This window comes from Echiichthys vipera (assembly GCF_963691815.1).
Source record: "Echiichthys vipera genome assembly, chromosome: 16".
NCBI lineage: Eukaryota > Metazoa > Chordata > Actinopteri > Perciformes > Trachinidae > Echiichthys > Echiichthys vipera.
In genome coordinates this window covers 18,543,604-18,567,605 of record NC_139841.1, presented here as the reverse complement: position 1 = coordinate 18,567,605, position 24,002 = coordinate 18,543,604, and the positions used below count along the sequence as shown (strand labels likewise).

Sequence of the window (24,002 nt, the reverse complement as noted above, 5' to 3'; positions counted from 1 at the left end):
TGTGTTGTATTATTGATATTATACTGTATTGTATTATATTACAGTATATTATATGACATTATGTTATATTATATTATTTTTTACTATACTATATTATACTACATTATGCTATGTTATATTATATTGTGTTATATTATATGATTTTATATTATACTATACTAAATTATATTACATTGTGTTGTATTATATTATTTTATATTATATTACATTATGTTATGTTATATTATACTGTGTTATATTATACTATACTAAATGATATTACATTGTGTTGTATTGTATTATTTTATATTATATTACATTATGTTATGTTATATTATACCATATCATACTATATAATGTTATTATGATATAGTATATTATATTATGTTATATTATATCATTATATAATCTAGTGTATTATATAGGGTTAGCTGTATATCCTGTTTAGTTGTGGTATAGGGGTTCTTCTTGCCACATGCTATATGTGGTCCTCGCGAGATCATCTGGCTCGCGGAGCTTTGGCTCGGCACGTGTGCTGTTCTTTTTTCTTTTTTTTTTTTTTAAGTGTGGCTCTCAGCTGCCGAGGCGGATGATGATGATGGCGGAGCTGGTTCAGGGACAGGCCTCGGTGGCTCAGCCCGGAACGAAAGATGACTTCGCAGACACGATACGCCGGGTCCGACAGGTAAAAACGCTCTTCACCGAACACAAGTTTGGTGGTATCGGACCCACGAACAGCGTGTTTGCATGTGGAGGAGCAGGGCAGGACTTTTGGGTCTGGGCAACCCGGCGGACCTCCTACTACAAACACTCCTCATGTACCACAGCGAGCTAGCAAGCTAACAGTTAAGTAGCCGAGATTGAGAGGACAGATTAGAGAGAGGAAGACGCGTTAAGTAACCGTGTCAAAGCTGTCAAAATGACCACACTAAACATGTCTGACGCAGAAACACGAAGGCCTCTTACGATGTCGGAAGTTTGTGCAACTTTAAGTTAAGTTTAGCCGACAACACTGCAACCTGTTGTCAAGCCACATAAAGTTGCAGTTAGCTCAACTTGCTACATCACACGTTTGATGCCCGACACAACGTGACTAAAAGCGAATATGTAGTTTAAACCCGACCGAGCCGCCTGAACACGCTGTCAGAAAGTTAGCATGCTAGTTTTAAAGTCCTGAGTTAGCTTTAATGTAACCGGCTGTTGCCCCAGTTAGACACACCGAGAGCTTAATCAGTGATCACATGGTACTGCTAACATTAACACTGCCCCATTCCCGTTCTTTAACTCAATATTAAGCGTATATATGAAACTTGAAGCGTGTTTTATCGTGTCATAATACATGTGAGTGAGCTAGCTAACAGAGCTGACGTTAGCTTAGCTTAGCATGTGTGTGTGGTACTATGTGTCCTAACAGGCAGCCTTGTTGAAGTAAGGCCATGTAATGAAACGTCATCTGTTCAAATAAGCCCCCCTCTCCACTCCTCCTATTGAGCACACTTGGATTTTTCCATTTGCTGGGTGGAAAATACCTGAAAACTATCATTTTAAAATGCTAATCTACATTTCACTGCTCCCCCTGTTTTGCCTTATATTGAATCTAGATAGTGACTGCTTGCAGAAAGGGTCATTTGTAGTTAGGTTACCATTGAAGTTGGGGGGGTGGGGGGTAGTATCCCCCATAAAGCCACCCCCTATAAAGCCAAAGTGCAGTATCTAGGAAATTGCTAATAACAGGAATCCTGCACAGTTCTGGGCCTGAAAATATGAAGGTTAGGATTAATTTGGTTAAAAATCCTACCATGGCAAACCAATAAACCACAATCTATCATCTAGATGTGGCAACAATTAATTTGTTGGGACAGTAAACAAACTTTAAAGCTTTTTTTAGTGTTTTAAATTATCTTGTGGTTACTGCAATGTGGCTTTGTAGGGCAGTAGAGCTGTAATTGAAGATTAGTGAACCACACTGACTGCTTTTGGACTTTAGTCACACAGCTACCAGTTGAGCTTTCACCTGTGTAGATAATAACACGGATATAAACAAATTGTGTCCCTGCATATTTTAATCCCTGAATTCATATGATTAAAAAAAAAAGCTGCACACAAATATCTTTCATAACAGACTGAAACAAAAAGCTGCCAACTGTAGGAGGAACATCTCATGTTGGCCTCATAACAAGTAGGTTATGCAGGATTTAATTATGGCTATTTACATCACTCTTGCATCATTAATTGCAGAAAGACATAGGTCAATATTCATGATTATCATCAGAGTAGATTACATAGCAACCCTTAATAAAAAGCTATTCATGTCTACAGCATTGTTTGTGGCTGATGTTACATTTTGGATTTCAACCAACGAGTGCCTCTGTTCTAGAAAAAGGAAGTCATCTTTTGTTGTGTTGCACGTATCATATGACATCGATGTGGCATAAATCTTGAGAGATTGGAAGTGTAGGCCTTGCTCTAATGCTTGTTTACACTGATGTGTGTGTGGTGTGGGTTACCACAGAAGCAGTTATAGCAGTCACCTGGTTACTCGAGGAGCAGCCAGTGAGAGCGACTGACCTTTAAATCTTTAAGATGCACAAGCTGAAATTGTTTTGCAATGCATTTCATGTTAACTGCTCTGTTTTTTTATTAAACAATTATCAGAGCCCGCAAAAGTAAAGGCCACATTTGTGTCAATGTCCATTAACTCATTAGCCTAAATGACCAGATGTTGACTCCTCCTATTTTCTTAATTATTGCGTTCTGCCTCCTTTGGCTTGCTGTTTCTGGTCTGCTATTTTTTTTCTTAATTGCCATTTTCTCACTGTCACTAAATGTACCCATCTTGAATTAAACCATTAACATTAACCATCTGTAAACCGATAACAACATACACACCGATTCTTGTAAAATATAAAGACCACACTGAGTAAAAGTGAGTGTCACAAATTAAGATCAGTGACGAAATAGTTGTGCCACAGTGCCCAATGGACACAGTGTTCTTGGACCCTAAATATAAACTATACATACTTAAGTTTCCACGTGACCATGTGGTCACATGATTTCATTTCTTATTTTTAGACAAATCGGACATCTAAGGACACATTTTAAGGCGCAAAGTATGAAGCCTGACTGCAGTTACTTGTATTTTTTACCTTTCTTTTTTACACATTCACTCAGCAAAGATTGCATTCAAGAAGTGAGTTGGTCTTGGGGGCCAGTCCAGTCCACAGTGGTGTTTACCCAGAAACCTCAGTGGACATTGAGCAGTTTCTACTGCAAGATAGACTGTTTGTAGTGCACAGTTTGCCACAAAATTCACCAGACTGGCTGACTGTACTTTACTGCTGTAGGATCATGCCTCGGTAGTAAATGTTTTTGTGCATGCAAATTAATCTTTGATTAGCCTAAAAGTGGTCAATTGAACCTTCATCAGAAAAAGTAAATGTCATAGTTGGTTTAGGTGCTTTGATTCTCGACGTTGGATAGACTTCATTTTTATTTATAATCAGTATAGTTTATTATAAAACAAGATTGCTATAAAGTGTTACTGACTAAAAACAACCATGACTCTTTACACCTAAAACCACATCAACACTGGCATTCCCAGGTCGTTTTCCTAGAGATCTCAACCCACAGTGAAACACCGGAAAAATAGAAATGCGTCTAAAACGTTTTCTTTGTGCTTCTTTTCGGTTATCAAATAACAAAACTGCAACTGCAGGTTAACTACTGTTAACCCTCAGTTCATCCCCCTAATGTCTTTGTGATCCACTTTACTTTGTTTTTATACGCTTAGATGTAGTGGTTAATATTTGCATGTTTTTTCAGTTTCAGAGAAATGTATACAGTAAGTTGTCCGACAAGTAAAACAGTGATTTCATGCCGGATCATAAGTACTTCATGTTCAACGGCAGTCATTCTCAAGCTCCTGCGCTGTGGTACTCATAAAATCATTATTTTACAATCACACCGTTGTCTGACAAAATCTAAATACAGGTTAATGACAAAAGCTGCAGTGTGTGATCGCTCATAATGACATTTAAGCTTATTGATCATAGTAAAAGTTAGAGGCACAGAACGTTCTTAACTAAAAATTGTTTTGGCTCAGTGATGACAAAAAATAACATAAATTAATATAACAGGTTTAATATGGATTAAGTGCATTTCAGTGGTCTTTCACATGAGCTGCTATCTGTACAGGTGCATGGGTTTAAATCATAGTGTTCTTGATAAACTAATTTTATGCTGATAGTAGTAACTTACTTAACATTTGCCTCTCACTAAACAACCAATAAATAAGTGTAAATTTTTGTTGCAGCAGAAATGTGATCAACAGTAGCCACTTTGACTTGTAATTAATAAATCACGGTTTATCTTCTGACTTGAAAGAACTAGAACTAGGTTAAATATGTCAATATAAATACAGACAAAACCATGACAACCTACACTCTTACTGTTGTGGAGACAGCTTATAAAACAGGCAGGTGTTGTGGAGACGCAGATTCCTGAGAAGTATTTCCCTCTCAGGTATCTTCCTGAATGTAATAACACATAACTCGGTCTAACACTAATTTCAGTCAAATTTTAAGCAATTTCTTTTGTTAGTATTGATTGCATCTAAAATGCTTTTCGGGCTGCTTGACGTACATGGCTACAGAGATGTCATGGAAAACAGAAACCCCACACCTGCTTCCTTTTCTGCCTCCTTGTTTCCATCGCACCCCTCTCACTTCCACTGGTGGGCTCTAAAGTAGATAATCGTCCCTGAAGGTGATGGAAGACTCTAAATGCCGCCACTATATTTTCATATTGTGAAGAAATTCCAGTCAGGCACAGATGTCAATTTTGTGTAATTTTCTGAAATGCTATACTTTTGTAAGGAAGGAGATGTGGCAGATTAACGGGTAGTGGAAAATGCTGTTGGCGTTCTCGTACAGCATAAATGAAGATTTAAATGTCCATTGCTGCAGAACACGAGCATCTACTTGAGTTTGGCAAGCGGATGACTTTGAAAGTAGACGTAGATTGGTTCTTAGCTAAGCTGTATTGCAAATAAGTGCACTCTTCTTGAAGTTAGGTTGCGGGGTTGCGGGGTTGCGGGGGCTGGACACTTAATATTACTACCGGAGAAACGTGTAGAGAAATGCGTACCTAAGGTGGCCAGAAATGTACAGACCAGTGATCATTCCCTGGTTAGTTATGGCAGTAATGTGAATATAGCAGTGCAGTGTGTGTGCAGTTTATTGTTGGTGAATGACTGCTTCAGCTCCTAAAGCCCCAAGCCAAATCCCTTTGTCTTTGCTTGCTAACTACAGATTAAAGTGAAGGGAGTTAGACTAGACAACATAGTCAGCTTAAGCTCTCTGTACTGACTTTTAAGGTGGAGTGGCTGTTCTCAATTTAGTAACTAGCCACTCCTCTGAGTTTTGCTCAGCACCACATTAGTCCAAATCTCTTTTGTTTGTTTGTTTTTATAGAAAATATACCTTTTTCATTCATTATCTCCTCAAGTGACATGACTCATACTATAATGACGAGCCGCTCCTCTGGGTTGTTACCTTGGCCTAGTGCAACTGGAGAAAGGTGGGCATGCAAGTCCGATGTAATCCCTACCACCTTTTCAGAGTCAGAAATACTTTATTGGTCCCAAGGGGAAAATTGGTTTTGTTACATTCCCATTTGCCGAAACATGTCAGAACAAATTGTGGTTCAGTCGCTTTTCATAAACTCAACCAGTTTCAGCTCGTAGACAGGGCCGGACCGTCAAAATCAGAATCGAACCAACTCTACAGTTTAGGAATTGACATGCTATGATGATCGAAGTCATTTGTCAGTGAAAGTTTAAAAAGTTAGTCGGTGAGAGCTGAAACGTGGCTGTTTCAAGGAAAGCACAGTTATCAGTAGTCTCAACAAGAACAGCTTCAAGCTGCTGCAGTAATATACAAAGTGCCGTTTTCAACTGCTGTCAAAAAGGCAACGCTACGCAACAGAAGAATTTGTCAAGTGTCACAGCCTAGGAGCCGGGCTGTGGCAACTTCACAGCAAACTTGATGCTTTTAAGAACGCGAGAAGAAAAGAGAATGTCACTCTTTTCGTGAAGGGCTGTTTTTAAATGGAAATGTATGTTCAAAGAGAATATCATCACATATCCACTTTTCACCTTTATTCCATCTGTCTTACTCTTTTGTGTCTCCAGATGGCAGCCAAGATGGGAGGAGACCAGATGCCCAACATGAACAGTTCCCCTCCGGTCATAGACCCCTCCCTCTACGGGTTTGGAGGCCAAAAACGTTCACTAGACAATGGAGGTAAGCCTTCAGTATAAACACATGCATATCACGGGTGCATGTCTGCAGAATGTTCTGATGTACTGATATACTCAGAACCACTGTCTGATGCTTTCATTCTAAACTAACCAATCAGTAGCTAGGGACATATTCACCACTAAAATTTGCAGTTGATTGAAATGGGGTTTGTACCGCTGATTGAAATCCTTGAAAATGCTTGAATTTTAATATTGTGTTCTGAAGTTGAAAAGTACTTGGAAGTGCTTGAAATTGTATCCGTGTTACTTTCACAACATATGGCTATAGAATAGAAAGTTGATTTAAATTTTTATCCTTCTGGTATTACGAAACACAATTTCAGTTGTTTAAAGCATAATACCATCTCTTTTAGTGGGATTAAAAAAGGGGAAATTATCATTTTAAATACGTATGCATAGAAATATGCAATTTATCACAGCTCTAGGGTGCTTGAAAAGCTTGAAAATAGACCTTAAAAATGCTTGAAAGTGCTTGAGTTTGACCTTGGAAAAGGTGTACGAAGCCTGTACAAAAGCTGCTGCAGGGAGCAGTTACCTAAGTTTTCATGCTGATTTGAAAAAAATATGCCAAGTTGTTATTTCTGTAACTCATCATACAACCTGTACAGCTGCGTCGATCTCAGCCATGCTTGGCCTTTTCTGTGGCTATTTTTCAGGGTCTGGCAGAGGAAGATGAGCACAACTTCACACCTGTTTTTAATTAGGGCCCAACCAATACGGGAATTTTGAGACCAAGGGGATAAATTCACTGATTATCGATATGGAGGCAGATATTGTAAAAAATTGAGCTTGAATGAAAATGGACCTTTTCTATGTTGATTTTGCACCAATACGACTCAGAAGGCCATTTTCCTAAACAAATAACTTTATTAAAGAGTATTCAACATTAGGAAACATAATATATACAACGTATTACATTGTCAACCAATTCTAACTGAACACTGAGGGAAAAAAAATAAACAGCTTAATAAACATGCTCATTATCGGTTAATTGCTGAGTATTTATATAAAGAATACATTTAAATAAATAGCTAAAATAGTACTGTATGATCTGTATCAGCCAACTGCTAAAGGAGAAAAAAAAAAGCTATATGAGCTATATTAAAGAAAAAAAGCTATATGACACATTACAAAATCACCCCAAGCATGGATTCTTTGCATTATATTCTCTGTAAGAAAAGTTTTCATATGGGAAAACTGATAGATGCTGATATTCTGTTTTAAAGGCCAATATCGGCCTACAATAACAGCTGACATATACATCGGACTGGCACTAAATGTGACCTGCAGGGACTGAGACCAAGCCATTATACAGTTGTGAAAATGTCTTGCATATGTAGCCATAGGATCAACCATACTATAGATGATAGAATTAGGTTATTAAGTTGGTTATTATTTGGTATTAATATGGTTCATACAAATACTAGATCCAGGTCTCACTTGTGTGTGCCTGTAACTAATGAGGAGGTAAGCTGAGTAGGAAAAAAAGCACTTATGAAGGCATCTAAGTGACATTTTTATTTTATACAATTCATATGAAGCAGGAAATTCCTTCGGACGAAAACTTGACAGAACATGGTCTTAATAATTTATGTATGCATGACCAAAGCTTAAAGCCCCTGAACGTCGCACAGCTGTTTTCAGTTGATCCAGTTGATGAGGTCTAATCAGCCAGAATAACTGAAAACACGGGTGTGGGTGTTCAAGGGATTGAAACCCATATTAGAAGTCCATTAGCGGACATTCAGACTAAAAACCGCGTTAAAACAAGGGGCTGCGTTGGAGGGGCCCTGTTGCTTCAGGTACTGGTACAGGTACCCCAAATGTGTTTGAGGAGATGGAGCAATGTAGGAGAAACACTGCATTCTCAATTGAGAGCCGTGTTTTCGTGTTTTTATTAAGTAACTTGACACTGCAGTGTAGTGAAAAGGGTCGTTCTCTCTTGCTCTGCCTTGCACACACAACAAAGATTTGATCCATGAAGTGGAAACATAAGTCATTTGTCCCATCCTCCTCATCTTGTCGGGTTGTTTTTATGATAGTTCAGCCCTGAATGCATGGATAGATAAATTATGTGCAATTCTGGTTTAGGGATTGTTCGACGCATTGTTGTCTGTCTTGTTGTCCTTAGCTTTTCTCTGTCAAGGTTGTCCCACAATGTAGAAATCTTTGTTAGCTCTCAGCAATTTAGTTAATATCAGGTGTACAAGTATACAGATAGACTCAAGGCATTCACATTTTATCTCCCAGTCTTGTCCTTTTGTCTGAATTTGGTACACCTCCTGTTTTATATTCATAGCTGTTCCATTCTCAAGCGTTAACCCCGGTGCATTGCCAGAGGAAGTGAAATCAGTGCACACAACCATAAAATTGATTTGAAGTTGCTAGATATCAACTCAGGTGTTCACGTCCATGGCAGCACATCCTCCACTGACCCTGCAGGACCCTTGCTCGGTGCTACCTGTCAAAATTCAATTCAGGACCAGCAGCCACTGACCCGGCTGCTGCCTCTCTTTTCTGAACGGCTCTGATTGAAACACTCACTCAAACACTCACAGGCCTGATTACCATGGTGGGGAAAGCCCCCTGCTGTGGGTCACACACGAAGGATTGGCATGACCATATCCATCTGCTCCTCGTCCCCTCCAGTCATGACTCACTCTTTTTCATTTAGCGGCTTCATCGCTTTCACAGATATTTAAAATATGACTTATTTTTAAACCACGATCTCAGATTATTTCTCACGTGTTTTATTTGTCTGCTTTCCTCTCACCTCTCTCAGTAGGAAACCACCTCAGTGCAATGGTACATCAAAGGTGAGCAGAGCGCACCGTGCATTTTAATGTACTTGGATGTATTCTTAGTGTTTACTTTGTGCTTCAGTAGTAATTTTGAGATCCCTTGTACATGACCTGTAATTTCCAGCTTTATTCTGTTGCAAATAATACATTTTTCATTTGCAGACTATATTCTTGATCAATCATCTAGTTGTTAGGTCTATGAAGTATAATTTAAAAGTGTAGAAGTTGACATATTCTAACTAGTGGTGGGACACGATTTAAAAAAAAAAAATATCTATAAAATGAATCGCATATCAATATTTGACACAAGTAGCAACATTTTTCAATTTAAATGGATTTCGATATATGACTTAATATCTTATGAAAAATAAAACAGTGCTTAGTACGGTATATTCAAGAAAAGTGGAACCCTAATATTGTAAAAAATATTTAGAATAATATCCATGGCATGAAATGAACAACATGGAGTGCTTTTTCTCCCATGTTTTCAAAAACAAAAATGATCCATCGACTAATGACAGTCCATCCTAGGAGCGTTGTCTCTGCTAACGTTACCTACAGCATGTCTAGCATTTGGGTGGAGCGGAGGCCGAAGAGCTCCTGCGGAAGGCAAATTCTTCTTTTTACACGGCCGTGCTATTTATCCATGTTTTCACTTGGTCGTTGTTTAGAACTCAAATGTCCACCTACTGAACCATTTATCTTGTGTTCTTGTGTTATCTTGGACCGGGCGGGAATAAGTGCAATAAGCAGCGTTCCGCACTGTGCGAAAAATGCGATTGTGTTATTTTTTCTGTAATTAATTAATCATAATTAACGTGTTACCAGCCCTAATTCTAACCACTTACTTTGTCCGACCAACAGTCCCAAACCAAAATATATTCATTTTACTATGATAAAATACAAAAGAAATACACATTTCCACATCAGAGAAGCTAGAACCAGCCAGGGTTTGGTATCTTTGCTAGAAAAAGCAAGTAAACAATGAATCTCTAGTAGTTGTTTTGTTTTTTTGTCCATTCTGAGCCAATTAGTTGATTGGCAGAAAATGAATCCACAGTTTTGATGATCTTGAACGATTGAAGTCATGTTTTTAAGAAAAAAGACACAAATTCACTGGTTTCACCTTCTTATAAAAATGTGGCAAACAAAAGTTTGATACCTACAAGTTTTGTACAGTAAGTTAATCTTCACAAATGAGTGTAAACGCAGTGTAATTTCCAACTGATTACGCTTGTACGGCGTGATGACGTTTGTAGTCTAATTTGACCTGGTTTTAGCCAGAAGAAGTGGGGTATTTACGGAATTTTATGTTGTAGAACAAAATTCAGCCTGTTAACCACAGACCTTATTCAAGGCATCAAACTAAACATCTGTAAACTTGGAGACGAGGGAACCAGAAGTGCAAAAAAACTGACTCATTATCTAAGACTCATTCCTGCAGCACTTTAGAGATTAGGCAGTCTAGTTTTAGATGTTTCTGGATTTTCTTTTCTTTGGTCAGCCAGAGTTATTGATCGTGTCCTAATCTATCCTAGGGCTCTTGCTACAGAAGACTACAAAGTGCCTGATAAGATGGTGGGATTCAGTAAGTAGCCCTTCAGTTCATTATAGTCAGTATTAATGTTTGACATGTAATCATCAGTATTGACGTTCTACTCAGTTTTTGGGTCACTGCTTAAGGCCCCAATCTAAAAGGCATAAACACTGTCCTTTTCTCTCCCTTCTTCTACAGTCATTGGAAAAGGAGGAGAGCAGATCTCAAGAATTCAACTGGAATCAGGTTGTAAGATCCAGATTGCTTCAGGTAAGTTCTCACTACACACACACGTTATCTCAGCCCCTTATTTCTACATCAATTTAAACGTATTACTTTCTTTTTTACAATTGGGCCGTTTCCGTTTAGATTTTCTCTTTTCACACCAACACCGAGATAATTTCACTCATTAAGTTTGTGTGAAAGCTTCTAAGAATACTGTTGACCATTTTTGTGTATTTAAATATGTAGAATCTTTTATTGTTGTGCTTATATTGTTCCAGACAGTGGAGGCATGTTGGACAGGCCCTGCACGCTGACTGGGAGCCCAGAGAACATTGAGTAAGTCTCACCTTTCAACTTTGACAGATTTACCGAAAGTGTGCCCCTTTTGTTGTGACACAGAGGGCATGAACTCAAATCTCTTTTCACATCTCCTCTTAATCAGTCACTGAATCACCTGAACACCTCTTTCACATTTTGACAAAGAAAAATGTGACACAGAAGCGCTTTTTGTGTCCAGTCTGTAACTGTGGTGACGAATGTATTTCTTGCTCCACCCCCACAGTCAGGCCAAAAGACTGTTGAGCGAGATTGTGGAGCAGTGTCGGTACGGTCCTGGCTTCCACAGTGACATGGACGGCAACAGCTCAATCCAACAGATCCTTATCCCTGCCAACAAAGTCGGCCTGGTCATCGGCAAAGGAGGAGAGACCATCAAACAACTGCAGGTCTGGTAGCAGACTGCACTGCATACATAGCAGTTTACACCGTTTAACACAGTTATTTAGACCATATTCTTGGCAGAGCAGTGTATTAAAATGTGGATGCGACCGTAACCTGGTTCTGAATAAGAACCAGCTATGAACTAGTTAAAACTGGGGACGCTCCGATACTGACTCAAATAGCTGGATCCGGTATTGTAACAACCGAGCTTCAATTCTATGTTTATATTCATTTTATCCTGAGATTTTAATTTCTGTTTACATTTTGACCAATTTGCTGTGTTGCTGATAATTTTGAAAACATTTTTTAAACAAGTTGCGAATGCATGATTTATTATAAAATAATAACTATAAATCTATGTTTTCGTCCCATGCATGAGAATAAACCAAAATTTGCAGATGGGTCCAGTCCAGTGCCAAACTTCCTCAACTGGCTTTGTGGTCTTATAGTCCTGGTGGTGGCGCTACAGCAACAGTTTAAAGTTTAAAACTCTGAAAATTTTAATAAATTAGGTTTGTGTGCTAGCACTGTGCAACTTTCACCAAATGTAGGCTCAGTTGAGCAGAAATGTTCTTATGCTTCAATTTGGCATGAATTATAAAGCCCATTGATGTTTTTCTCAAACTGTAGGCTTATTAAACCAATCTCCTCATCTACAATTTGACTCAATTGACATCAAAATGGCTACACGTTATTGCCATAATAACAAAATTTAGATTAAAATCCTTGTGGTGTGTGGATTAGAGGACATGATTTCAAAGAAATTTTTTATTTTAGCATTGAAAAAGTGGATGGATGCATCCCTATTAAGAACCCCCTCCTTCTATCTGTACTTGGAGAAACCAAGGAGTGAGATTAGCGGATCAGAAAATTTGGTTTTGTTATAATGTATGGTTTGCTTTCTCTGTTGATATTTTGAAGTCTTCCAGGAATGTCAAATTCACTTCTTTTCTTTCTTTTTTTTGTCCCAATCCATGAAGGAGAACCTGTACCTGATTGTTTTATACACTGCTCTAGAAAGATATGAGAGATAACAGCTTTATTACGCTCTTTATTACGCCCCTGGTGTGACACACACACACAGACACACACTAATATTAACATTATTTCACATCCTACATACGTTTTCACCGGTTGGTCTAGGTGGCCAAGATAACATCAAAACATAAAACCTGTTTTTTGAGATGTGGCAGAATTTCCTCCTGTCAGAGTGAACAGTATTTTGGGCCCCAGGTAACACTCTGGTGTGTGTTTTTTCTTCTGTCTGATTGTGCCCCTGCAGGAGAGAACAGGAGTGCAGATGATAATGATTCAGGATGACCCCATGCCCACTGGAGCAGACAAGCCCCTGAGAATCACTGGGGATCCCCACAAAGTGCAGGTCGGTCTCAGAGCAGCTCAGTGGGCCGTTAGCTTTCCAGTTTACACACAATTTTACACATTTTATGCCTTCAGTCTTCCACTCAAACATTTGAAAACCTCTGTTTTTAGTGAGATCATTTCAGCCAGATGTTTGTTTTTTCATTAAGATTTTGTTGTGTGTTTAGCAAGCGCGTGAACTTGTGGTGAAGCTCATCCGAGATAAGGACCAAGGAGACTTCAGGGTTGGCCGGGCAGACTTCGGATCCAAAATGGGGGGAAGCAGTCTGGATGTAAGAGCTTTTTTTCTGCTTTTCAAATGCTTCACAGCTAAAATAATATGATTTTAAATGTATTCCCATAACAGAATTGTTAAAAATATTTACTGAATCTTCCTCTGTTGTCATCGCCCAGGTGGTCGTGCCCAGATTTGCTGTCGGCATCATCATCGGCAGGAACGGAGAGATGATCAAGAAGATTCAGAATGATGCTGGGGTCAGGATCCAGTTCAAACAAGGTAAAAATATGAAACACCACTTGCTGTTTGCAATCAAGTAAAGTTGAAATTTGTATCCCTTAAAGCTGGTCATCATGTTACTCTTGAAACACAACACATATCAGTGCAAAGAAAGACAGAAGGTGTTGATTTAGGAATAGAAACAAGTTTGTCGTTAGGTTCCATGTGGCCAGTCGTGGCTGGAATCCGAGTCCTTGAAGGCTGACAAAGCAGAGGATTATAATGCTGCCTGGAGCTCAATAATCAGAAGTCACGGACAGATATTTTTTGCAATCTAATTCAGATCAGCATTTTTCCTACTTATTCATTACTCAATTGAGCTGTTTAGTCCTAATTTACAATCAACAAAAAACCTCTTTACCTAACAACCTCGTTTTTAAAGCACTTCAAAGTAAGTACGTATGCAATCTAGGAGCAGTTTAAGACCTTTTATGTCCCTACTTGTCTTTCAGATGATGGAGTCAGTCCTGACCGAGTTGCTCAGGTGATGGGCCAGCCCGACCACTGCCACCATGCAGTCCACCTCATCAATGAACTGGTTCAAACTGCTCAGGTTTGTGCTTTTGCTTTGTCCCTTATGTTTACATTGGTCCAGTTAAATAGTTTTTAGTTGGAAAGCGGAGGAGCAATAAGAATCGCTATGACATTAGGTTAATAATTAGGAAAGTGAAGTTTCTTTCATGGAAGAGTCAATGCAGAGTGCCAAGGTTAAATATCCATTTAATGAGAATATCTGAACTGAAAGCAATTTAGAGAGCCATAACCCTTTCCCTTCCTGTAGGAGCGAGATGGGTTTGGAGGTGTGATCGGACGTCGAGGGCGAAGTGACTGCAACATGGGAGGCTCTGGAGGACTGCAGGAGGTGACATATGCAGTACCTGCCGACAAGTGTGGACTAGTGATTGGAAAAGGTACGGAATATGTTTAATGTTTATGTATGCATGTATAGTTAAGAGGTTTTTGTTTATATCTTATTTAAAAGTTGCTGGGAGGTGGGAGCGTGTCTGGTTTAATCAGTTTCTTGCTGTCTGAGAGAAACAATGCATAGTCCATCAATATGAACTTAATAAAGAGTATATCCAACGCGCCTTTTTGCTTAAAAAACTGAATGCCATTTGGTGTCCTGCCACTGCGTGAAACTGATGTGAAGAGGGGGGTGAGTGACCACCCTCCTATTCTCTCTCCAGGGCTCATGTATACAGCACAAGTGGCATTCATTGGCTTCACTAAGGGCTTAATGACGGGGATAATGCGTGTAATGTGACATTAATTGTTAAAGGTGCATAATAACAGCCCTCAATCATGTGGAAGGCTGCCTGGCATCTAATGAGGGTCTTTCAGCCCAATAGAGTGCAGCGAGGGAATGAATAGGAGGAATTAGCTTATTGGCTATTCATGCCCACTCTATTGCCAGCTATTTAAAAGTCATTGACCATTGCATTGGAAGGAGCTTGTGAGTGTGTGTGTGTGTGTGTGTGTAGTGTGTAGTGTGTGCATGCATGTCGCCTTGGTGTGTGTGTGTGTGCGTGCAGTTGTGGGCGGGTTCGGAGTGGGCCTCTTTACCTAAGATAAAAACATGGCAATAGAAATGTCAAGTGGCTTTTGTGCATGTAGTGGGGCGAGGGAAACAAATAAACCTGGGCGTTGCGTCCCCCTTTCTGTGCATTAGCATATGAAGTGAGCCAATATGGTGGAGATGGCGGTGGGTCTGGGTGCTGTCAGCCGTCCCTTAAAGAGTACGGTGATTAATATCTTTACGATGCCATATGCAGCCCATTGCCCCTCTGTTTTGACCCCGCTACACACACACACACACACACACACACACACACACACACACACACACACACAGCTTGATGAATCAAGCCACCCACCAACCTGCTCAGACTTTATTACAGGCATGAATTCAGTGCAAGAGCTGTAACAAGCATCCTTCAACTTTACTCATGAATTTTAACCTAAAAACTCTAGGGCTTTTCCAGGGCTTTCCGTCTCTTATCGCCGTTATCTCACAGCAGACGGTTTGCTCCCTTGAAAGTTAAAATTTGCCTCCTTGGAAACTCTAGAAAAGGCTTGTAAGTGGACCTTTTCTTTGTGAAACTCTACTGCTTCTAAGGTCATGAATAAACTTTCACTCTATAGACATGGAGTTTTCAAAAAATGGGCTCAAATCTAACGGTAGCTAAACTTGTTTTCTCACATTTCAATTTGATATATCTGTACTCAGCCATCCCTTTTAGATAAGTACAGATTTTTCCACCGTCACAGACAACTAAAATGTGACTAAATGATCTTGCTACGTTAAATATTAAACTGGCTATACTGCAAGCTGGGCTAAAATGTAATGAATAAATTGTCATGATATTGTTTCATAGAATCAAGTTGCCTTTAATGTAAATGATAATTAAAAAGTAAGAGACCTATTGAGTTTTTTGTTTTAGACAAAGTGTAAAGTTATGTGTCTCAGGAGGACATTTTACAAGGTTGGCAGTTCATTGTCCAGCTACTCCTATCCACATATTGAAATGTCCTTGGGCAAGAGACTGACTCCCAAATTAGGGAGTTTGCATGTTGTCTCAGTGCATGCATGGGTTTTCTCCAGATTTTCTCTGGGTTTTCGCCCACAGTTAAAGCACATGTAGGTTAAGTGGATTGGTCACTAAAATGCCCGAAGGTATCTGAATTTGAGTATGAATGATTGTCTGTCTCTCTTGCTAAGGTTCCACTGCATGGTACGTGTCTGCTCAATTCCACTCACTTTTTTGGTAATTGGTCACAGTAGTGTTGTAGGCTACCAGTTTTAAAAATAAATCTGGGTCAATTGAAGTAATAAAATTGCAATCGCTATTGACTTTAGCTTAGCTATTTAGAAATGGTTGGCTTTGAGTGCCAATTCAGAAATTCCAGCTTTCTGGTTAAACTGGAACGCACCGTTATGTGTAACGAACAAACTGAACTGTATTGGACAGCTTGGTGAAAACGCAACTTATGTGTCAGCCCTGTGGTTGACTGGCGACCTGTCCATGGTGCACCCTGCCTCTTGCCTGTTGACAGCTGGGATTGGTTCCAGCCCCTCACAATCCTCTAAATGCAGATGATTCGACTATACTTAATGCATTTAATGTGGTATTCGGCAGGGCAGACATAATGTTTGAGATCCTCCATTTACCTGCGGGCTGCACTTTGTGCAACTATGCTCTAAAGGATAGATAGGAATGTTGATTAAACAGGGTACAATAAAGAGTAAACTTATAAGAGCCCATGGTTAACACAGGGAGAAGTATACAGACAAACTAGACTTTTCCTTTACATCCAACTGATTGAGAGTAATTGGAGTTCATCTAAAACAAAAAACAATGAAGTGGAGGGCATACCTAATTATTTCTTGATATAAAAATACAGATTTTCAACATTTTGATTTCATCCATACTGCCCACCTCTTGATTGAGGTTGCATTAGAAAGGTCCTTGTTGCACATTGTGTTAATGTTATTCATTCCCTTGAGGCCTGAGAGTTTCCCCCACCAGCAGCTAACCAGTCCCTTGGCTTTGCCTTGAATGCTGTCACCAGTTGCACTTTTGTATCCCCTCCTTTTCTTCAGCTCACTAAACCAGTCTCATTAATAAGGCCCGTATTATCTGCCCTCACTACAGCCCAGTCCATGAAATGAATAGTCAGGGTCTTCATTGCTCTCTGCTGTCTGACTAGAAGAGCTCATAATGGCTTCATTAAGGCAGAAGTTTCATTTGGTTGACAATGGGTTAATGGCCCATGTGCAGTCTGTTGGCAGCAAGGAATCGGCTACGGGAGGAGGAGAGGTTTTTGATGAGCATTTTCATTCGGGGGTCAGCCAGGGTCATCAGAGTGTCAGCCACAAGTGAACAAATGTGTAATTGATGTTGGGACAGCCCCGGTGTCCCCCCGGGAAGCACCCTCAGCCTTTTTCGTTCAGATGGGTATTGTGGAGGGGGGTGGCGTCTATATGCCCCCGTTCACTCCCTCCTCTCATCACAGAGGACAACACCGAGTCAAGAATGAAAAGGGTAAAAGAGACAAACGATATCCCAGAAGGAGGATACGCTTCAATTTCGACCCTTTTCTCCTGCCAGCTATGTTTCATTTCTCCCTGCTGGTGTAATTGCTCTCCCCACACGTCGGGAAGCTGGCATCTGATACAGCGGAGGGGGGGAGGTGTGCAGGAGATGTCTCCTTTTGTTTCCTGATTTGCATGGATGTTACCACAGAATGGTAGATGAGTGGTGAGACACAAGCCTGAGTCTGCATAAGGTAGCACACCACTTTAATCAAGTGAGTCGATGTGATTCTGATGGATTAATATGGAGTTCTTATCATACAGGATTAATAGAGATGGGAAAAATGTATACATTAGGATTTGCAAGCATTCATGTTTTCAGCCCACATCTGACAGTTGTATGATTATAAATGATAAAGTTGGGGTTAGCAATACTGTGTATTGACCATATGACACTAGATGAATAACATTTGAGTTTAATTACAACGGTCTTTGGCTGACGTGAGGCGACCATGTTTGCTGATGACACAATATTGTTTAAATACGGGGACAACCGCACACATTTCTAGACTCTTTTAGACTTTAGAAAAAAAAGAGAGCCTGAGAGAGAAAACGCAGCTTCCTTTCTAATTTCTACATAGTGTCATATCGTTGTCTTGACTTCTTTTTCTATTTCCACTTAGTTACTATAGGCTGTGAAGTCTCAACATGCATGTACACGCAGTTTGTTGATCTTGGTGGTGTTCTTTGTGTTCCTGGCTTGTCTCAAAACCTAAATACACTCATAAATGAAACAACAAACAATGAAAACTGGCTCTAACAAACGTATTGTTGGTTTTGGAAAGTGGCATCCCCAAATTCTGACACCAAAGGTGTGGGAAGAGGTGTCAGATGCTGTTTGCCGTCTGACAAGCAGTTCAGCTTTTGTAAACGCATGTGTTGTGAAAACTGTAAGATTTAGAACTTTAACGATTAGTTTGACAGAAAATGAGTTGCCAACTATGTTTATAATCATAATTTTCACCAGCTCCTGATTCTCGATTCTGAGTATTTTCTGTTTTACTTTGTCTTTTAAGATAATTAAGCAAATTTCTTTTAAGTTTTGGAAAGTTGGTGAATCAAGACAAGAAATTTGAGGTCGCCCTGGGCTCTTGGATAATTTTCCTGTATTTTCAGACACTTTCTTAGACTGAGAAAATAATGCGTCCGAGTTAAATATTCTGTATTTCTTTCTGCTTTTCCAGGTGGAGAAACCATCAAGAACATCAAAGAGCAGTCTCGTGCCCATGTGGAGCTACAGAGAAACCCGCCGCCCAACACCGACCCCAACGTGCGCATCTTCTCCATCCGAGGCACACCTCAGCAGTTGGAAAAGGCCCGGCAGCTGATCGATGAGAGAATTGGGGTAGGTGGTCTGGCTTTGGCCCAAAATGCTATTGTCTGGCTTGATATTCATGAGCGCACATGTCAATGCGGAGAGCTGCTGGGTTGCTGTGGTCCTGGTGGCCAGCAGGATGTCACCAGAGGTTAAAAACAAAGAATCCATCAAATGGACTTAATGGAGTGCATCAGCGCCCGGCCCTGCCCTCTGACCTTGCCTGTTGGCTCGCTTTTTAAACACAAGTGTGGTCTCTCACTCGCCTCCTCTTCCCTTTCTCTGCTCTAGGGTCCAGGAATGGGGGGCAACAGCAACTTTGGTATGAATCCATACAACCAAGGACCAACCACTCCTCCTCAACAGTATGCTTCAATTTCTCTCCAAACCGCAACATTTCAAATAACTTCAATGTTTTCCTGGTCAAACACATACTGATGAACAGTGTCTTCAGTCAATTGTAAAGTTTTACTAACATTGACTTGTCTGTTTATTTTTACATAAGTGGGGGTCAGACGTTCATGACTGGAGGATGGGGTACAACTTTTCAGATATGGCAGCCTCAAGGCCAACAGGAGCACAGTAAGTACAATGCACCCAGACCTACTGCAGATGCTCAAGCTCCCTGACCAGATATCAGTACAAAAACACAACAGATCAAAATATCGGCTCCTTTTCCAGCTAGGTCATTTTAGTCAACAACTGGCCAAAAAATATGTAAACCAGAATTAATTTTCTGGCCCATAAATTTGGACCCGAAAGCACAAGCAGGCTGGTTTCGTCGCCCAGTTTCCTGTTGCTGCGGTGTATTCAAAGTTTTCAGCACGCTGGGATGAGATGGTCGCGCCCCCCTGTGTGTGGCTAACCACCTCTTTCCTGTTCAGACAGATTTTAAAATTGGAGTCGATGGAAATCATTAGGAAACAGATGAGAGCAGGAGGTGAAAAGGGGAAAAGCGAAGCTCACTCTCAGTAACTCTGGTGGTGTTATCTGTCTGGTTTCAGGTCACAATGGATCCCAGACGGGCCAGATGGACTGGGAGCAGTATTATAAAAAGCTAGGCAAGAGAAAAGGATATTTTGTTTTAATGCCCACAATTTTGTTCTTTTGTTCCAAAGAAGTTTAAATTGGACTCCCCTTTTTCTTTATATACACTGTGTGTTCACACAAGGCTGATCATGCATTTACTCACCATGTTGGAAAGATTAGGAGCATGAACCGTGCTCACAACTTCAGATTAAACCCCTGGTCACGAAAGGCTGTATTTAAGATTTATTATTGTAAAAATAAACACAATTTAAACTCTTTTTCTGTTTATTTAGGTCAGCAAAACCAAGCCCAGAGCACTGCTCCTGAATACAACAAATCTTGGGGTGAGTACTTGTGGAAGTAATTTATACAAATACACTCATGTTTACAGATGTGACTTGATTCCTGCTCTTCTTTTTCTTTCCTTACTGTTGTGTTTTGTTTTTTTTCCCTTCCTTTTCAGGCCAGACAGCTGGTCCTGGTTCTCAGCAGACCTCTAATCCTGACTACAGCGCCTGGGTGGATTTCTACAGCAGACAGCCGATGCCCTACTTCAACCAGGGCGCACAGCAGACGCAAGCCCCGGGCCTTCAGGTGAGAACTGCCTCAACTGTGTTTTCACAGATTCGTTCACAGCACAGATCCATAGGGTCGAGGCTGGTAACTTTTGTCATTGTCAACAAATCCGATGAAAAGTCCAAAACCAATAATCTTTCTCAATTCTTTGGCTCCATGCAAGTGGTTCCTACTGAAGATGCAAACTAAGAAAACTGTTCAAAAATGTATAGTTTCATTTTTTTAAATGGCCCAGGCACTTTCTAAAAGCACTTTGAACAAGAGCTGGGCGACATGGCTAAAGTCTTCAATCCCGTTTAAAGTAATATGACATAACCACATGGTAAAGCCTATTTTTGTATAATCCAGTGCGAGTTAAATATTTCACAAATGAAAAGTATTTTATTTAGAACTATAGTGGAAAATGAACATAACGTGCAAGGATCAAAACTTGAAGCGCTGTCCAAGTGATGTTGTTATTGCTGCGTTCGTCCGCTGGTTTTTCAACATCGCCATAGAAACTATTTAGGGAAGTATAAACGACAGACATTTTTATAGTGTTTTATTTTATAGATGAAGCAATAGACATCTTGCCCGTCCCTAATTCAGACTTAAATTATCAACAGCTTTCATTTGAAACAAGAGTAGGGCTGAAACAGGAAATTAATCTGCAGCTACTTTAATAACCACTTGATTTGACTAACTTTTTAAGCAAAAATGGCAAAAATTTGCTCTCTGTGGTTTTTAAAATTTGAGGATTTGCTGCTTTTCTTTGTCACATGATGCAGCATTAATTATCTTTTGGTTCTGCATTGTTTCTTGGATCAAAAAGTATTTGACTTTCGGCTCTGGGAAATTGAAGTGGGCGCTTTTAGATATTTTCTCATCTTATTTTATTTTATTTATAAAAAGGATAAAAGCAAATAATCAGCAGATGAATAATGATGATAATGGAAATTATGGTTAGTTATTTGTTTAGGTATGTATTAAACTGTAGTAATACACATTTGGGTCTGTATTTAGTCATTCTCACATGCATCCTGCAACTGTCAATCACTAAAATACAGTACACATGTTCAAGGTAATGTAGAAACGGGTCAGATAATGGATGTTCCAATAGTTTCAGGAGCTCTGGCGCATTTCTTACTCGTGGGATTTCTTGAAAGTATGAAGGAAGTCCAAACAAATGTCAGTGGAATGAGCTGCGATGTGGGTATACGTTGAGAGAAATGCTGAACAAACTGTGTTTTTCTTCTCCAGGATCATTAAGAGAAGGCGCCCAGGTGAAAGACTTGAATCACTGAGGATGAAAACAACCCTTTTTTAACAGAGGGTTCTAGATTTGCAACGCCTTGAAGACTTTTTTTCTTAGTGAGAAACACTAGCTGTAGAATGACTTATATGATAAAGTAATATTTCTAAAAATCAGGAACCGTTATTTGTTACTAAATGCTTGTGTACACTGTTATTTTGAATAGACAGTATCTGGGATCCCTTTTTGGACTTGAGAGAGCTATTTCGTTTTTCTATATTTTCCTGTCTTTGACTCAGATTGTACCGCCAAAATGAACCCAAGAGTTGTAACATTTCAAAAGGCAATATGATCTATTTTTTCTAGTTATGTTGAAATGAAACCATGATTATGTGCTTAGCAGTCTTGAATACCATTTGTCATAAGATGTTTAAAAGAGTGTGTTAAAAATGTTTTGGTTTTTTTTCCTCTCCTTTTACATAATTCAGTGAAATGAAACTGTGATGTTTTGTTACAGGAAATGTATTTTTGTTACATGGTTTAAAAGCAGATTCATGTCAGCCAGTGGCAATAGTTCTAATTTAATTCCTGTTGGGCATTGTATGCTGTTTTTTCATTGTCATTTTTATTGTACTCTGGTTTAAAAAAAAAAGGTGCAATATCTTATTTCACTTTCGAAACAAAGATGGGTTCTCTAATATTTTGACAGACTTTTAACTTGTAGTTTTAAGATGTTTTTTTTTTTTTAAATGGAAATGTCATGGATAATTTATTACAATTATCTGATATGATAGGATTTAGGGGGATGTTGCAAATAGCTTTTTTGCCTTTGCTACCTTGTAAAACTATGTATATATGCTCATATATTTGACTGTTAATTTAAAATATATATGTTTCATATATATATACTTATATAATTTTTGTTTTCCTGCGATCAGTGTTGCAGGAAAATGGTCCCTCTTTTTCTGTTCTGTTTTCATACTGAAAATGCTCAAAGATTGTGAATGTGTAATTTGAAATTTGATGTTGCATCTTGTTATGAAGAAAAAATACGAAGTGGTAGATTTTTGTGTATGTTCTGTACCTGAACTATTCAAGACTGCTAAGCCTCTGTACTTCTACCTGTGTAATAATTAATATAGTATTTTTATGTTTTAAGTATTATGATCAAAAACTGTCTTATTTGGTACCTCCCAGTTCACCAACTCCCCACTGAGCCCTCGCCGTGGACTCAGCGGGGAGTTGGACTCAGTCCAATGCTAATAACTTTTTAATTAATTTTTTATTTCTTTGTGTGATCTAATATAAATGGTATAAATGATGCATCATTATGGAAAAATGATTCTGGTATTAACTTCATTTCTTAATGAAAAGGGATATAATTTCAAAATGTCTAATTATGGTGTTTGTTTTTTCCTTGTGTACAGTTAACCATGTATTAAAAACATCCAGACTACCTTTATTGTGTACGGTTAAGCTGATTTTCTGTTTCATGGCACTATTCTAACTGTTGTATGTTTTTTGTTGTATTCTGATACTTAGTGTTGAATATTCTGAGATGATGCATAGAGGCCAACTGTATGTTTTCATGTTTTACAAGCAGAAAATGTATCTTTTCTATAGTCTATTGCCAGTTCTCGCATTCAAATAAATTTTCCGCAAGCCTCTCTTGTGGTTGAATTAAACGTTCGTTATAAGTTCTTAATGTTAACTGCAGCACTTTTCCACTTCTACACTTGACAATCAGTTGAATGTAGTTTTAAGTACAGATGACCATACAGCTGCCAGAATTACAGCAAACTCACGTCTGCATCTCGTGAGATTTCCAACTCTATATCACATGATAGTTGTAAAATGGCACATAAGGATCCTGGTTTGCAGATTAAAAATGATAGAAAAGTTATTTTATTCGCTGCTTTATGTTGGGCAGGTTAATATTTATCTGTGACTTACAATGTTCTGACAAAGAAAATTGTTCAAGTAGAGATGAATATGTTGCATCAGTCTTCAGAAAACTTATAAAGTTAAAAAAAAAAGTGTTAAAAGATCACTTTCTCATTCTTTACACCTGACTTCATGGGCTTTTTTGTTGTATGAGCACAACCTTTAAAATATCACAACTGTCTGATAACGGCACCCATGTTTTGACCTGTTAAAATGTATTAAAAAAAACACACAAAGAAATCACAAACGCAAACAAATCGGGGGAGGTTTCAGGTGTATAATCGCCACAATGAACATTTAAAGTTGACTCTTCTTTTTCTTCCCTCTTCAAACTGTCGTTTCATGTTGTGGCCACTA

The 24,002-nt window shown here is 39.1% G+C and overlaps 1 protein-coding gene across 3 annotated transcripts; it reads left to right on the top strand.

Moving 5' to 3' along the window:
* Positions 1 to 555: 555 nt before the first annotated feature.
* fubp3 (far upstream element (FUSE) binding protein 3) lies at positions 556 to 23,276 on the top strand. Of its 3 annotated transcripts, none has more exons than XM_083929294.1 (19): positions 556 to 664; positions 6,170 to 6,281; positions 9,084 to 9,114; positions 10,638 to 10,687; positions 10,835 to 10,906; positions 11,140 to 11,197; positions 11,424 to 11,586; positions 12,864 to 12,962; positions 13,129 to 13,233; positions 13,355 to 13,457; positions 13,910 to 14,010; positions 14,239 to 14,368; positions 18,735 to 18,895; positions 19,157 to 19,230; positions 19,371 to 19,447; positions 19,870 to 19,926; positions 20,188 to 20,238; positions 20,358 to 20,488; positions 21,710 to 23,276. In XM_083929294.1, exons 1-19 carry the CDS (start codon positions 569 to 571, stop codon positions 21,716 to 21,718), a joined length of 1,680 nt encoding a protein of 559 aa, XP_083785420.1. In that variant the 5' UTR covers positions 556 to 568; the 3' UTR covers positions 21,719 to 23,276. The 3 variants fall into 3 exon arrangements, with proteins under 3 accessions (XP_083785420.1, XP_083785419.1, XP_083785421.1); XM_083929293.1 differs by having other exon boundaries at positions 9,081 to 9,114; XM_083929295.1 differs by lacking the exon at positions 19,870 to 19,926 and having other exon boundaries at positions 9,081 to 9,114.
* Positions 23,277 to 24,002: the final 726 nt, after the last annotated feature.

Coding starts and splice junctions, on each gene's coding strand:
- fubp3 (XM_083929293.1), top strand. CDS start 569: ATGATGATGATGGCGGAGCTGGTTCAGGGACAGGCCTCGGTGGCTCAG. Junction 10,907..11,139: donor TAAGATCCAGATTGCTTCAG/GTAAGTTCTCAC, acceptor ATATTGTTCCAG/ACAGTGGAGGCATGTTGGAC. Junction 14,011..14,238: donor AACTGGTTCAAACTGCTCAG/GTTTGTGCTTTT, acceptor CCCTTCCTGTAG/GAGCGAGATGGGTTTGGAGG.